The 15,812-nt window shown below is 53.0% G+C and overlaps 7 protein-coding genes across 7 annotated transcripts; 4 read left to right on the plus strand and 3 right to left on the minus strand.

Moving 5' to 3' along the window:
* Positions 1–561: 561 nt before the first annotated feature.
* Positions 562–3,300, plus strand: AXL2 (polarity establishment/cellular polarization; the record flags this gene model as incomplete). Its single annotated transcript, XM_064837499.1, has 3 exons — positions 562–1,504; positions 1,700–2,279; positions 2,334–3,300. The coding sequence occupies 3 exons, from the start codon at positions 562–564 to the stop codon at positions 3,298–3,300; spliced, it is 2,490 nt and encodes an 829-aa protein (XP_064694822.1).
* A 631-nt stretch (positions 3,301–3,931) lies between these two features.
* On the plus strand, positions 3,932–7,319 carry PHO81 (phosphate system positive regulatory protein pho81; the record flags this gene model as incomplete). Its single annotated transcript, XM_064837500.1, has 7 exons — positions 3,932–3,969; positions 4,012–4,096; positions 4,148–4,324; positions 4,378–4,566; positions 4,620–4,637; positions 4,700–6,923; positions 6,976–7,319. 7 exons carry the CDS (start codon positions 3,932–3,934, stop codon positions 7,317–7,319), a joined length of 3,075 nt encoding a protein of 1,024 aa, XP_064694823.1.
* Positions 7,320–7,521: 202 nt separating this feature from the next.
* On the minus strand, positions 7,522–8,082 carry LTS14_004801 (uncharacterized protein; the record flags this gene model as incomplete). Its single annotated transcript, XM_064837501.1, has 1 exon — positions 7,522–8,082. One exon carries the CDS (start codon positions 8,080–8,082, stop codon positions 7,522–7,524), a length of 561 nt encoding a protein of 186 aa, XP_064694824.1.
* A 514-nt stretch (positions 8,083–8,596) lies between these two features.
* LTS14_004802 (uncharacterized protein) lies at positions 8,597–10,391 on the plus strand (the record flags this gene model as incomplete). Its single annotated transcript, XM_064837502.1, has 2 exons — positions 8,597–8,660; positions 8,713–10,391. The coding sequence occupies 2 exons, from the start codon at positions 8,597–8,599 to the stop codon at positions 10,389–10,391; spliced, it is 1,743 nt and encodes a 580-aa protein (XP_064694825.1).
* Positions 10,392–10,450: 59 nt separating this feature from the next.
* On the minus strand, positions 10,451–11,076 carry LTS14_004803 (uncharacterized protein; the record flags this gene model as incomplete). The annotated part of the gene is made up of 2 exons (XM_064837503.1): positions 10,451–10,755; positions 10,824–11,076. The coding sequence occupies 2 exons, from the start codon at positions 11,074–11,076 to the stop codon at positions 10,451–10,453; spliced, it is 558 nt and encodes a 185-aa protein (XP_064694826.1).
* Positions 11,077–11,410: 334 nt separating this feature from the next.
* On the minus strand, positions 11,411–13,127 carry LTS14_004804 (uncharacterized protein; the record flags this gene model as incomplete). Its single annotated transcript, XM_064837504.1, has 3 exons — positions 11,411–11,736; positions 11,785–12,195; positions 12,251–13,127. 3 exons carry the CDS (start codon positions 13,125–13,127, stop codon positions 11,411–11,413), a joined length of 1,614 nt encoding a protein of 537 aa, XP_064694827.1.
* A 373-nt stretch (positions 13,128–13,500) lies between these two features.
* SWC4 (swr complex subunit) lies at positions 13,501–14,865 on the plus strand (the record flags this gene model as incomplete). Its single annotated transcript, XM_064837505.1, has 2 exons — positions 13,501–14,350; positions 14,402–14,865. The coding sequence occupies 2 exons, from the start codon at positions 13,501–13,503 to the stop codon at positions 14,863–14,865; spliced, it is 1,314 nt and encodes a 437-aa protein (XP_064694828.1).
* Positions 14,866–15,812: the final 947 nt, after the last annotated feature.

Raw genomic sequence — 15,812 nt, forward strand, 5'->3', positions numbered from 1 at the left:
TCCTCGCGTCTACTTTGCGGTATCTCGTTTTGTGTCTCTTCATGTCTTGCACGTCAGATATTCTTAAAGCTCAGCGTTGGTACATGAGAAACAGTGTAGTCAAGACCGATGGCAAGAGGCGGAGGAACGGGATCTGTTGCGACACTTTTCATCATAGGCATACTTATCTTAACAACTACTGCTACGCCCTCCGTCGCCTTCTCCTTCAACTCACAAGTACCGGCAGTAGCGCGCGCAGATGAGCAGTACGTATTCCGGCTGTCAGCATCAACATTTGCGCCAGATACGAGCAATTTCACATACAGCATCTCTGGTCAACCAGCATGGCTCGACATCGACAGCGACACACGAACGCTTATGGGCCGCCCAGCGCAAAGCGATGTGGGCGCCAGCAGCTTTATGATCACAGCCGCAGACGACACAGGCAAAGCCGAGATGAAATGTATATTGGTAGTCTCTGCAGATCCAGCACCACAGTTGCAGGGTGATATTACAGCACAACTGGCATCGACGGCCAACTTATCTGGCAGTAGCCCTCTAGAGGTGACACTTCTACCAAACATGGCGTTCGAGTTCCATTTCCAGCAGAATTCCTTCATCGATATCGTGCACCGGCAATTGTACTACTATGCGACCCTTGGCGACCACACACCACTACCATCGTGGCTACTATTCGACCCAGCAACTCTGACGTTCTCTGGCCAAGCTCCACTGCTCAGTGCTATGCCACAGTCATGGAGTATCGAGCTCATAGCATCGGATGTTGCAGGGTTTGCTGGAGCGGCAGCAGCTTTCAATCTTGTTATTGGAAGCCACAGCTTGAGCTTTGTGCCCATGGAACAGTACGTGAATATGACAGGTGGGACGTTGCTCAACTTTACGACGCTATTCAGTCAGCTACACCAGACTGCTGCGGGCGACCCAGGGATACAGCTGGCTTCTGTCACAACATCGTCATTCCCTCCGTGGGCCAGCTTAAACAACAGAACTCTGGTCATCACTGGCAATGTGCCTGATAATGTTATGGACCAGTCATTTTCCGTGTCCGTGACGGACACGCTTGGTGGTAGCGCTACGAGCGTAGTCCACCTTCTTACTGGCAACACTTCTCTCTTCTCAGGCAGCATCGGTACTCTCATAGCGCATGCGGGACAGCCATTCTTCTATCATTTCGACGATTCGCTTTTCAACGGACGCAACCTCACGTTGTCGGTCGTCCTGCCGGTGGCAGGAAAATGGTTACAGTTCGACGCGGCCTCGTCAGATCTTACAGGAACCGTGCCAAGTCAAACGGCGGCGACCGGTATTGCTGCAATGCTAGTGGCTAAGACATCGGCTCTCGCGGCGGTGCAGACCCAAGGCTTCACAATTTCCGTCGAGGCAGCAAGCAGCAGCGCGAGTAGTATGGTGGCGTCCAGCTCGCGAACTACGCCATATCCGACCTCAATGAGCTTCAGCCCGTCAGCACACGCGACTATGGAGGACGGTCACCCCTTATCAGCCGGTAAGTTAGCGGCCGTAGTGGTGCTCAGTCTTTTGGCTCTCGCCATCTTGATTGCGCTGCTGATGCTATGCATGCGGCGGAGACGGAGGCGGAGAGGAGGGTATGAACGGCACTCTCGGAGCCCATCGAAGAAGAGGACGATATCAAGGCCGCTTTCAATACCTGGCGCTGCGTACATCAATGTTACGACATCAGTACAGCGAGACGTTGAGAAGCAGGAGGGAGAGCAGAGCGGGCCACCGCAAGAGGCAGACGTGCCTCCACAGATTGCCCTCGACCTCCCATCTCGCACAATGAGCAAAAGGTCGATGTGGCTCATACGCTTCTCACATCTAAGCCAGGTGTCTTCCCTCGGCAACGGAGAGGATGCTATCAGAGCTGATCATAACATACCCGAATGGGGCGAGGACTCGAGGGCTTTGCACACGCCGCACGATAGCTTCTCTGTCCCCGCAGAAATGGCGAGACATTCAAGACACCTATCGCAATCTTCGCCTACGAAGTGTGCTTTGAGGCGAATCCAGGAGCGAAGGCAATCCAGAATGAGTGTAGGCCTTGGTATCGATATCGGAGACGAGGCCACGTTGCCGCGGCACAGCTCTAGAAGGAGCCGGCACCGTAGAGGTGCAAGCAGCTTAGGACTCTCCGCGGCCATGGATCGCAGCAGTCAAGCGTCTTTCAGCACTCGCGGCACTAGCCTTTTGTCGACAGTGCCTTCTGACTTCCCACACCCGCCGTCACGATCGACGTACACTTTATCTAGGTCGTATCCGAGGTTGGCAGTCAATGAAGCTGACAGACACAGAAGCATACGGCTCGTGTGCCGCAGCGATAGCACAGCGGATAACAGAAGTGTCAACGAAAAGCGACGATCATTCATCCGCAATCGGGCTAGCACGAGTATCCAGAGTCCACTGTTCGCTCATGGATCTCGTGCATCGTCCAATGTTCGTGGAGATGGCAACGGCTCGAAAGCTACTTCTTCGGTTGGTAGTACTCATAAGTCGAGGCGTGGCAAGAATATGCTCACCGACTACTCTGCATCGTCGTCTCTCGAGCCACACAGGGAGTCGAAAAGATTGAGCGCACGAGTAAGGTCTGCTTTTGCACCGGACTTTCCGAGAGCTGTTACTCAGTCAAGTCTGGGCGCGGACGATGAAGATGTACTTAACGATCGAGACTCGAGCTCCGGCTTCGAGACTGTGTCATCACCAGACAGCGAAGAAGACCTTGCCTCACAGCTGGCCCGGCCAAGGCATCAGCGTAGCTGGGTACTGCCAGGCGAGGCCTCGCCCACACCACCACCGGCACCGCCAACCTCGCGTCAGGTATCGAGCGGCTGCAGGAGTGTCTCTTCCGCTGGGAGTGGACTGATGAGGCAGAAATGGAAGGACCGCATAAAAGAACGATCATCCTCGCCGCTCTCAGCTGTGGCAGCAGCGCCGGCAGCAAAACCTGTGCGGAGGGAGCGAAAGACATCCCAGAAAGATCGTAAAAATACACTGAGCGAGCCGGTCAGTCTCGTCAGTAATGACAGCCTCAGCCGAGCGAAGCTAGCAAGACCAAAGCTCGTCCATACCACATCGAGTCGACCGGTCAGCGTTGAACAGGTGAAGAGGTTAAGCAGCTTCAAGGCTGAAACGGACACAGGAGCAGGAGCGCAAGCTGTTGACGTGACAGAAGCTGAAGTCGAGCATGCCACGGATCTTGAAGCCAGTGTACTACTCCTGGTGGCAGATGGGTACGGCAAGTCGGGCACGCAGAGGTCCAATGCAAGTGGGCCTGCGTTCTTGTAATAGTACTAAGTCTGAACACCAAAAGTCTGTATCATCGTACTGAATCAGAATATACTCGTGAGCCTCTCTCTGTATTCCTCGGGAATAGCCCGGAGTGCATGCATGGGTTAGCCCTCCCACTATGTAGTAGTCGCCGCTGCACTTCGGGCGGTAGTGTAGCTTTGATTCGCACGTTTCCTCTCACGTACATGCCATTCGTTGTACGGCACAATTCAGGACAGAGTTTCTTTGCTGCGACAGTAGTGATGACAAGGTGTAGAAGAACACTGTTGAGAATGAATCTTGTCATGCGGCTTGTAGTTTGCCCCACTAAGCACCGATATTATCTCACCATGTCACGTGGACATGCATTGACTCGGCAACTCAGTTCGAAGCTCCAAAAGATTTCAGAGCTCTCAACATCAACATAGTAAAATCATTTGATGTTGCGCCTGCAATATGATGCGCCCAGATACTCAGTCTGACTGACTAGCTGACAACGTCCGACTTCAAGCATGCCGAATCCTGCCTCCAGTCGCTTCCATATCCACTATCCGCGTGCAAGGTAGCAGGTAGTACTCGATACTGTGCGCCTGACGTACGTGAGGTAAGGAGCCTGTTGCGGGATTCTTAGACCTCCTTCTACTTCATCATGTACGTCTACACTACGACGACTGGAGCAGGCTGTGAGTAGGCCACCTGGACATAAGGCTGACAGGCCTCGCGCTTCAGGAAATTCGGCAAGCACATACAGAAGCGCCAGCTCGATATTCCCGAGTATGCATCGAGTTTTGTGGATTACAAGGCGCTCAAGAAGGTAATGATAGCCAGCGCACGATCCCAGGACACTACTTACTATTTTATGTAGCTTATCAAAAAGCTGAGCGCCACGCCGATACTCCCTCCTGCATCTCAGGTCACCACCGAGGGTGAGCAGCTGCGGGACTCGCAGGCTGCTTTACAGGCGAACAAGGCAACGTTCTTCTTCCGACTTGACCGCGAGATCGACAAAGTCGACACTTTCTACCTACAGAAAGAGGCGGAGGTCAGTCGAGGCAATACGCTCCCGTCACGCGTGCGCAGGCTGACTTCTCTCAGCTCAGAATACGGCTTCGAACATTGCTCGACAAGAAGCGCGCACTAGAATCTCGAGCAACGCCAGCTTCAAAGCTGTCCTCTGGCTATGTACTCCTGGACGAAGGATTTCGGCTATTCAGCAATGATTTGGACAAATTGCAGCAGTTCGTCGAAGTCAACCAGACTGCGTTCTCCAAGATTCTGAAGAAGGTCTTTATGAAACTCAACGACTTATTCCTGCTTCATCGCTGACTTTTGGGTAGTGGGACAAAACATCAAAGGTTCGCCAGCTTGTGACTTGCATACAGCTCGCCTCCGTGGGAATATGCTGACGACCAAGTAGTCACGAACAAAGGAGCTCTACCTCTCACGCGCCGTGGAAGTGCGACCATGCTTCAATCGCGACGTTATCAGCGACCTGTCCGACCAGGCTACGACTGGGTCGTTGGAGCTGCAAGCTTGGGCGGAAGGCGAGAAGATCTCATACACACCCGCTGTCGAACTGGAGAACAGAGTGCCAGTGGGTAGTCAGGATGAGGAGGTTGAGATACAGGTGTTGCAAGCCATGAACGTCGGCAACACTGGATTGATCCGCGAGTGGGCCGCCCGCGTGATGCAAGCTGGCGATGCCCAGGAACGAATCAGCCGAGTATTCCTCAACAGTGTCAGCACTGGCAATCCGGAAGCCCAGGAAGTTCTGTATGCGACCAAGGTAATCAACTTCAATTATGCCGATGAGATCAATGAACGGAATAGTATGCATGAGGCCGCGGTGAGTAACAAACCAGATGTGCTTCGAGTCGCGATAAGTGCTGGGTCGGATATTCGGGCACCGGATGTGTATGGCCGTATACCATTGCATTATGCTTGCATGCACGGACGAGTCGAAATGATACACATGCTCAGAGCTGCTGCGCCGGACACAATCGATGCCAAAGATCTCGACAATTTCACACCACTCATCCATGGCATCGTGCATGCACAAACAGCGAGTGTCGAGGCAATGCTACAACATGGCGCTGTGGTGGATCCTCTGGGCGAGAACGACCATATCCCTCTCAATCTGGCTTGCCAGTACGGCACTGTTGCAATCGTGGATCAGCTTCTTCGATATAACCCTCGAATACTGCCGGACGCAGAAGGCCTGTTTCCACAGCATCTTGTGGCACGCTTCGGTGGTAATAAGCAGATTTTAGTCCTACTGAAATCGCACGGCATCGATATGGACCAAGCTGACAAGCTATACTCATGGACGCCAATTTTCCATGCTGCAAGTGAAGGCCATCTGCATTGTCTTCAGCAGCTTCTACAGTTCAACGTCGAGGCAAGCGTGCTCGACGAGAAAGGACTGTCGGCAGTATACTATGCAGCATGGGAAGGTCATCTAGACTGCATGCAGCTGCTTGCACAGATCACGACATCTCAAGTCACCATCCGAGATACTGTCGACGTGCAGATGGTACCTATCGAGCCTCCACCCCTTTCAGCAGGCACGCCGGCGATGACACAGCCTGAAGCTGAGCTCATACCATCACTAAGCTTGCCGCCACCCATCATCCCGCTACGACGATATGGCCACAACTTCCTCGACACCACGAAGACATTCATCCTCTTATCCTTCGACGACCTTGGAGCCGATGCCATCGAGTTTTACGGCGACAGCAAGTACCCTGCGGCTCGCCTCACCATATCGTCAAAGTCATCCGACCTCATACCTCGCAATGTGCCACTACCTGTACAGGACGACTTCAAGCACATCTCCTTTCAGATTGAAAATCTCGACACCTTCAGCATCGATTTCGACATCTATCCTACCTTCGGCAGTAAAGTCATCGCGCGGGCAGCGGCATCGAGCCGTGTCTTCACTGGCAAAGCTAGCAGCTCCGGTATCTGGCATCTTGAGCTCTTCGATCCTCGACTCCGCGCGATCGGCCGCATCAGCTTCCGTTACCAGGTCGTCACACCTTTTCATGGCATACCTCTTGAGATCACCCACTTCGCCACGTACTGGAAAGCCACGAGTCAGTACGAGAATCATCCTAGCAACCTCATCACGGGCAGCAGCTTATCTGGCGACTTCATGCGACTGTTTGTGCAGTACACAAGAGATGGTGTACCAGTGCTATACAACGACTGGGCGTTACCGAGTAGCCGAAACGACCTCGTCAGCCGTCTGAATTATTCCGAATTCAAGCAGGCTGGCCTTGATGTTGGTCGTGGCAAAGGTGTCGTGCAAGGTCTCGTCGGCTCGGGCATTAATCCCAACAACTTATCCGCCGCACAACGACAGGTTGCGAGGTCCTACGCTTCTCTAGCCGATGCACTCGCTGTCTTACCGGCGGATCTGAACCTCGAAATCCATATTTGCTACCCGAGTCGGACAGAGGAGGAGGCTCTACAACTAGGGCCGACGCAGAACATAAATGCGGTGGCCGATGCCGTGCTCACCGTCGTCTTTGACCATGCGAGACAACTCAGAGAGTCGAAGGATGCGGCGCTCAGGAGCTTTGTGTTCTCCAGCTACAATGCCGATGTTTGTACTGCATTGAACTGGAAGCAGCCGAATTGTAAGTTGCAGTCTTACCCTGGCTACGAGAAAGCGTGCTGACAACCGCGCAGACCCAATCTTACTATGTAACGAGCTTGGAGTGACAGCACCAAGCGCCCAGCAAGGTAGCAATTCCTCCATGGTATCAAGCTGTGGTCGCTCCTCGGCCTCCATCAAAGAAGCTGTCCGCATCGCACAGTCGAACAACTTCATGGGATTGGTATGCACTTCCCGCCTACTTGAGCTCGTGCCCGCTCTCGTCAACTCGGTCAAGGAAGCTGGTCTCGTTCTTATCTCGGACTTCAGTCACAACGGCAAGTCGAGGAGGCCAAGCCTGCATGAACTTCCACAGGGCGTTGACGGGCTGCTGGTGGATAATGCTGTGCTTCGCTTCAAGGACGCTATTGATCAGTAGACTGGGTATGATGATTGGATTGGCTTTGTTGTAGAGAGCGAGGCGTTTGGCGTTTGTGGAGTTGGTTCAAGTCTCTCCCACAAGGAGATGTTCAAAGTCAGGCTGTGGGAGGCCAGCTTGTGATGTTTGCGCGTTGCTCGTAGCGCATTTGAGACATGATACCATGCCAGTAAACTTCGGCATCCGTTGTGATGCAGACTACTCATGCTCCCTTGTAGTCATACTTGGCCTTCTGCAATTCCTCCAGATCCAGAGGCGCAAGCTGTTGCCTGACAAACAATGTCAAGCCCAGAATGACGGCAGGTAAAGCCTGCCTCCAAGCGCCCTCATAATCCACCTTCCTCAAGCTCACCACACAGGCCAACGACAGCAGACCAGCCAAGGCAGCATTCAAGTACACCAGATAAGCTTCCACCGGTCCCCTCGCTGCTTCGACTTTGTACATCGCCACCTTGCCCTTACGCCGTGAAGCTTCCAGCGGCATGTAAAGGAGGATATATGCTGTGCAGCACAGACTGCTCGCGCTCAACAGAGCTAGCAAGCGTTCTTGGGCATTTCTGGAGCTGAAGAGCAGGGTGTAGAGGAAGAAGAGGGCGCCGATGGCGGGGATCGCGGAGAAGAGGTTGCGGTAGAGGGTCGTGCGGGTGAGGTCTTCGGCTTGCAGGGTGTTGATTAGCTGTTCTTGGTGCTCTTCGTCGAGGTCTGAGGGCTCGGAGTCCGAGTCGGGGTAGGCGAAGGTCTTGCGGAGGCGGGACGTCGCCATGATTTGATTTGGGTGTATTTGCGCTGATCTGCTATGGGTTCTCTGATTCGGCTTCGTGTTCGTACAGATATCACAGACGCGTCGCCGAAATGCTTATTTACGCCTCGGCGATGTACAAGGTCATGGGCCGACCGATCGCGCGTGAGATTTAGAGTTCGCGATTCGATCGCGCTAAGTGATATAGGCCGATTTTGATAGATCAGGATGACAGCATGATGCTGGGTGGGATGTGCTAGCTCTGCATCGCTCCAGCACGTTGCGAGACTTGGATGATGCCGAGACTATACGGTAGTTCTTGTTGATTGGCGTGAGGTAGGAGGCGCTCTGCTATTTATCCTCTTATTGCTGCCTCGAGTCGTCAGCGTGACGTTCTGGCTTGTGGTACTGAAGAGGCGAGGCGAGGCGAGGCAAGGCATTAGACTGTCTTCAAGAAGCAAAAGGCAGTACTGACTTTGCCATGCCAGACGGGACGAAACCTCTCCTTCAGTCGCAAGGATCATCAGAACGGTTCAATATGGCTAAGGGGGTGGAGAATCAGAAGCGGAAGCGTGTGTTGGTCGTGGGAGCTGGAGCTGCCGGTACGATCTGAAGTAAGACGAGACGACATGATACATGGCTGACAGCTTCCAGGCATGACCTGCGCACACCACCTCGCCCAGCACAAAGACAAATTCGACGTAACGGTCGTCGATGCAGTCAACTACTGCGGTGGCCAAGCCTACAGTATACCGCTGGACAAGGGGAAGACGGGTGCATCATGGCTGAACCAGGGCGTGCAGGGAGGCTCCTACATCTTCCACCACACCATGACCATGTTTGCCCGCAATGGCTACTGGGCGGATCCGGTCAAGCTCCAGGTCTCTTTCGGCAAAGGCGAGCAGTTTTGGTCGAACGTATACCCGACGAAGATGCTGCAGAAGCATGAGAAGGAGGTCAAGCGATTCTTTACCATGCTGAAGGTTACGCGCATGTTTGAGGTACTGTTTGCGCTACTACCGATCAAGTATTTGGTCAAGCTCTGGGGTTTCACAGAAGAGTTTGCAAATGTCGTGGCTCTGCCCATGGTCGCATTGTTCTTGGGGACTGGCAACTATGCGCCGGAGGTGCCATCCATGATTCTTGAGAGGCTGTGCACCAGCCCGACATACGGCATGTGGTATCCGCCAGACAAGGCCAGTGTTGCCAGCAATCTGCCTCCCATGGTCGTCTTCCCGAACTTCAGCGACTTTTACACGACCTGGCAGAAGAACTTGCAGAAGATGGGCGTCAAAATCCGCCTATCTACAGAGGTCACAAGGGTAACCAAGCGCGATAAGAATGGCGTGCAAGTCAAGATCGTCAGCCGTACGCCAGCCAAGGACAACCACAACCAAGACTCCGCCTGGGTGCCAAACACAGTCGAAGGTTCGAACGCCGATGCGGACGCAGTCGAGACAACAGAAGAGTATGACGAGATCGTGCTCTGCGTCCTGACCGATACCGCCAAACGTCTCCTCAAACCCACCATCACCTCGCTCGAATCCAAGATCCTCGGCTCCGCCAAATTCGCCAACGATATCACAGTCACACATCAAGACATTGATTATATGAAAAAACACTACGAGAACTTCTACAGCGACGAGTTCGCCGTCCAGAACATCAACGGTGTAGACCAAACCCAGCGCTGCGAGTTCGCCCGCGACCATTTCAAGGCCATGTACCTCATCCGCATGTATCCGCAAGACCTCACGAAGCTGGAAATGTGCTTCGACTGCACCAACTACCAGGCTCAATTTCCGCCCAACGTTCCCTTCGAGAAGCACGTCTTCCAGACCATCTTCTTGAATAAAGACCGTGATGGCCATCTCTGGACTATCGACGAGATTGACGAAAGCAAGATCGTCCGCAAGGATTGGTGGCATCAGCTCTGTCACTCCTGGACGCACTACCTCTTCGTCGTCCCCTGGATGTGGCTCCTACAAGGCAAACGCCATACCCGCTTCGCCTCCTCCTGGACCATGGTCAACGCGCACGAAGTCGCTTGTATCGCTGGTATCGCCGCTGCGGTGGATCTCGGCGCAGAGTACCCGGATGATCTCGAACGTGACAAGTTTGCTTTCTTGGCCTTTAGGCTCTATTATCTCCTCCTTTATGGACGCTGGTATGGCCGTCGCGCGACAAAGCATTCGAAGGAGGGGGTGGGCAAGGATTGGGCGCAGGGGAATGAGTATGGGAGTACGTATGCTGGGCCGGGCGTCAATAGTACTGAGGAGAGGAGGATTTGGAGGAAGGATTTTGAGGCGGGGAAGAGTAGTGGGGATATGATGTGAGCGAGGACAATTTCGGGATTGTGATATATGATGAGATGATTTGGATGTGGATGAACTGTTTATAGGAGCTCGTAAGCATCATATATCACTTGATCGCCATTCCGGCCTGAACTGGCTATGAATACGCCACTGTTGATCCAATTGTAGCGTTCATCACCGGTCTCCATCGTGAGATGCAATCGCATTTTGAACTGATCGGGGTCGATACTGGTGTCGTTGCCTAGCTTCTCCAGGACCGAGCGAGATCCCGTACGTGTTCCCGTCGTCTGCAGGTAGATTGTTGCGCCGTCGTGCGTGACGAGGTTGTAACGAGTATTGAGGTGGGCGGTCTGTTGGTCCCCGTGGTTGCGCACGATCTCCCAGTCTGGATTGATTGTGGTCAGTCGTTGGGTTGCATGGACAAGGGGTCTGCTGGGTGGAGTCTGTACTCACCACCGCCACCAGGTAGAATCTCGCCTCTGAGCTTTGGGCCTTCGAACCGCCCACCTTTGAATATGACCGTCGATCGGTCGCCGTAGGGTCCTTCGCCGATATGCCGGAAGGTTTCCATGTCGCATTCTAAGTGGAAAAGGAATTGGAGGGATGGTATTGGGAGTTTGTACTCTGGTTTCGTCCATTTGGTATTGTTTAGATCTTGTATCGATGGTGGTCGCTCAACTGAGCCTGCTTCTATAGAGGTTGACATGGTCGCAGACTACTACCACCTATTGTTTCCGGATGGGGAGCGCAGAATAGAATCAGGAGTATTTTATATTGACCGGTATCTTGCCCTTTGCAGCTACGAGATGCATATATCTATTGTCGAAGCATGACGTACGTAGTAGAGTTTGTATACGGGCCGAAGAAACGTCGGTAGAGCGAGAACGAAGAACATGGCAGATGCGAGCGGTACGTCAATGTTGAAGATATAACCAAGCTTTTCCGAGGTACCTCTCATGACGTTCATGCTCCCATCATTACCGTTCCTTCATCACTTCCGATCGCGACGTAAGGTCATTCGTGAACTCGACGTTCCGGGCTCACTGCTTCAAACTGACACCGATGCTAGCGAAGTAGGCGCATCTCGCAGCCTGGTCTTCTGGCACTGCTTCCATCTGCGTGTTGTTGGTCTGGAACATCAGTCGCTGATACTCGTTGTCCGTGGTCCACGCTTCCCACTCGGGCGACCCAGACACACGGTGAGTATTGGGATTGTAGGAGCGAATGAAGCTGGTCCAGTAGCCCTGGACAACCGACACGATGGGATAATTAACGCCTCCAGAGTAGTAGGAGGAAGGAGCGCCGCCCCCCGTGTTGTTCGGACCCCAGATAGCGTTGACCTCAACTGTATGCGTAACACCCAGACCTGAATGCTGTTAGTCGACCCTCCGATTCTAAAACCGATCTGACATACCTTGAGCATCCGCAGTAGGATCAATCACATTCCAACGATAGTTCCAGTTGTCATTCAGACTCATATTCGCAAAGACGCCACTTATGAAGATACCGGGGCAGATGTACCGAACCTCACCATATCCGTTCGACACCTGTCTCCAGTACCGACCAGAATTCGGGTACTGTACCGTCTCGTTCACGGGGTACAGTTCATTCCACATGCGTAGCTGTGCAAGTGTGAAAGACGGGAAGTTCGCTTGCATGAAGACATCGCTGTCGCTGATGTTGCCGGCGTTGCGGGGAGCAAAGATTGTGCCCTCGTTTGTATCATCACCGGCGAGCGCAGGTACTCGGACGAAAGCTCCATTGGCGTATGCGTTGTATGTGTAGTCGGTGATGAAGTCGAAGTCTAGAGTCGGGCCGTACATGTCTGTCAAGAATTAGCATCTTTTCATATCATCAATATAGGACACGATTGTACCTACACAGAGGTGCTATCTGGGCACCTGGGAATGGTGTGTTGAAGTTCTGCTTCTGTAGATCTGTGGCTGAAACGTCGCGGAGGCATGACAGGGTGTCCGCAGCGGAGGCACACCCGGTGCGAATGACGAGATTGTCGTACATGTACTGGTTCTCTGGTACTGTACGAAGCGCGGAGAAGGACTGGGATTCTGCTGCTGTAGCGTGGAAGAGATTGTCATTGCGCCCTCCATATGCAGTGACCTGTAGATTGACGGATTGAGCTCCAGCGCTGTCGCCTCCCATGGTTACGTGGCATGGGTCGCCACCAAACTCAGTAATGTATTTTTGGACCCAGTACAAAGCCTGGCGCTGGTCCTTCAGGCCATTGTTGATACTGCCATCCTCCTGGATCTCTTGGCTAGCCAGGAACCCGTACGGGCCCACACGGTAATTGACGGCAACCGTTACGATATTGAGATCACTTGCGTGGATCAGCTCGGAACCATTGATGTTTGGGTTGCTGTTGGTGTTGAAGCCTCCTCCTTGGATGAAGAAATACACAGGTAATTTCGAGTCGCTCGTGGCTCCAGTTGGTGCGTAGATGTTGAGCAGGAGACAGTCTTCGTTGCTCTTGTTTGTTGGGGCTCCGCTGCCAGTACCAAGGCAAATAGGTCCAAAGTCCTTGGCAGATTGCGTGCCAGTAGTGTTTGATGGAGCTTGAGGAGCGCGGAATCGAAGGTCTCCAACAGGCGATGCAGCGTATCGTACTCCTAGCCACTGTGTAACGCCATTGCCTTGGTCAAGGCCTTCGTAGGTTGAGTAGTCTAGGTGCACCAGCGGCTGCACAGCGAATGCCAGCCTGCATAGTAGGGAAGAGATAGCAATGGATTGAGAACGCATGATCGTAGGGAATCCTACCTCAGGTATGACGGATGACGGTGACCATCTGAGAATGAGCGTTTCTACCTATATGCATAAGTGCGCCTTTCCTTTGCCTCATGCCGGCTGACGTGTTTGGGTTGCTATGGCTTTTGGGCCTATACACTTACCCCTCCCACTCCGGTAGCGCAGACTATACGATTCAGAACCGATCGCAATTGCTGTGGTGGAGGTGGAAGTGGATCCTTTGACGGATCTTGACCTGCCCAACGTGGAAACTTCGGGGAAACGAAGATCAAACTTGCTGAGTCATTGTCGCGGCTTCACTTGGTTTGCCAGCGCGCCTATTCGACAAGCACGAAATCAGATCGATCAAACAAACCACGGACTCATCATGGCGACCGGAGCAGATATTCGCGCGGCATTGGGATCAGACTTTGCGACAAATGCGCTGCCATCACTCCCGCGCACAGCCTCCACACAAGTCTCGCAAGCGGCAACCAAGAACTCATCACAGCCACGAAGGCACAAACGGAGCCTATTACGCCGAGGTGGAAAAGCGGTTCACTGGTCTCGTGACTCAACAGGAGTATCATCTAGACGCGATCAACTACGACTCATACGATGGCGACGAGCGAGAGATGATGAAGAACCCTTCGCTCGATTCGCCAAATATGATGTCCACGCTGAGCTCCCTCAGTATGATGCGGAGATCTACGAAGCCCATCTGACCCATCCGGAGTGGACCAAGGATGAGACTGATGGGCTCATGGAAGCTTATGGCGACAATTACGGCAAGTGGCCAGTAATTACTGACAGATACGACACCGGACGCCCTCGGAGTATGGAGGATCTGAAGGCTCGATTCTATGGCGTATCCGCGACTGTGTTGTCCCTGAACACCCCTATTTCTTCCATGACCGGTCCACAATATACGCTGTACGACACACTTCGCAACTTCGATCCGGCGAAGGAAGCATCACGAAAGAAGCTCGCGGAAGGCCATCTCCAGCGTCGGCAGACCGAAGTCGACGAGGAGACTGTGCTTCTTGGCGAGCTTCAGCGCATTATGCTGAATCAGGCAAACCTCGACAGTGAGCGCGAAGACTTACGGCGGCGGCTCGACCATCCCCTGGCAAACACGAATGGCTACCAGTACAACACATCTCAGGCACTCACACAATTGTGGCAGCAATTACTGCAGACCGATAGGATGAAGAAGAACCAGCGACTGAGAGCTACAGGTAAGCTTAAATGCATATGTGTATAGGGTCTTCCTTCTAACTTTAGTACAGGCAACCAGACATTCGATGGTCTACCAGGCACGACACCCACATCAGCACGACCACGAGACTCTATTGCTGGGATCTCAGATTCAGGCGCCGCCTCAGGACGCCGGCCGACACGCGACTCATTACCGTCGGCGACCACACCAGGCAGCACTCTACCTGTCGATATGTCCAAAGCAGATCTAGCGCGCTTTGGTGTAGTAGTAGCGCAGGACAAGATCTCAAGTGGCATCACTTTTGCTTCGGATCGATTGTCCAAACCTCGGATAGCAAAGTCTACACTGCAGACGGACAAGATTGCTGCGATCTTGACTCATGCCGGAGTGCCGGATCTGATCGCCTTGCCCACACCTGCCGTGATTGAGCAATTCGATGCCATCATGAGTAAGGTGCATGCATTGCTGGACATGAGAAAGCTTGCAGAGAAGGAGGAGCAGGAACTTCGGGTCAGGAGTGCGGAAGCTGCTTGAAGCGTTGTCGACTTTTGTCTGCTTTAATATACCCATATACGAACTTGCAAGGCACCTTGTAAGTCCTACGCTCTCTTCTTGTGCAGGCTCATTTCCCGTGGTCACCATAGCCACATGTGCCATTCTCGCACTATCTGACACACAGATCGATGATCGTCACGCTACATCGAGGATTGCCATTTCATGGCAAAGGCATATATTCAATCGACCTTGAAGGCAGCTGCTAACCTTCGCACCGCTACACAGGATTTCCCGCACTCCATGTTCATGAGAATGACACTCGATGACCAAGTACTCTGGACTTCCCTGCGTACATCATGTCTAAGACTTGTTCTCCTTCTCTGTGAGAACAGTTGAAACCAGCAGATGGTCTAGAGTCACCCACCTTGTTCTGGACCACGCAATGCGTCGATACTGTCTGCCATAGCATCGCCTGCTGCATGATCCGAGACATGTCAAGATAGCGAGTTAGTCTGTAAGGTCCGCGGCGAGAAGCTGCATTCAGCACCTTGTTACTGGCAAATGACTTACTTCGAGCTCGGCAGCTCGGGAGGAGTTGCTCAAGATATCCCGGCGAGAATTCCAAAAGAAGACACCAATGCATGCAGGCGTAACTTCCCATCTGAACCAAGAGTCCAAGAGACCGAGGGGATAATGTGCCGCCAACTTCTGAGGGTCGGTCGAGATCTGCAAAAATGTAGGCACCTCAGGCACGACATGAGGTGAGGAACGGCGTCCACATGAGCACTAGGTACCAAGTAGCTGCGAGGTCCACAGGGTAATTTTGTTTTTCCGATTTCGTCTGGTCATCGAAGAAGAGTTTTTCGCAAGGGCGCATGAGGGACATGCAAGTCAGCGGAGCACATAACCAACATCACTCTCTCGACAAGAACTGCCGTCTTTCGTTGCTTTTGCCATTGTCTCACTTTCCTGCGAAAATTTTACTG

The sequence above is a fragment of the Recurvomyces mirabilis genome, assembly GCF_035927965.1.
Source record: "Recurvomyces mirabilis strain CCFEE 5264 chromosome Unknown scaffold_11, whole genome shotgun sequence".
In the NCBI taxonomy this organism is placed as follows: domain Eukaryota; kingdom Fungi; phylum Ascomycota; class Dothideomycetes; order Mycosphaerellales; family Teratosphaeriaceae; genus Recurvomyces; species Recurvomyces mirabilis.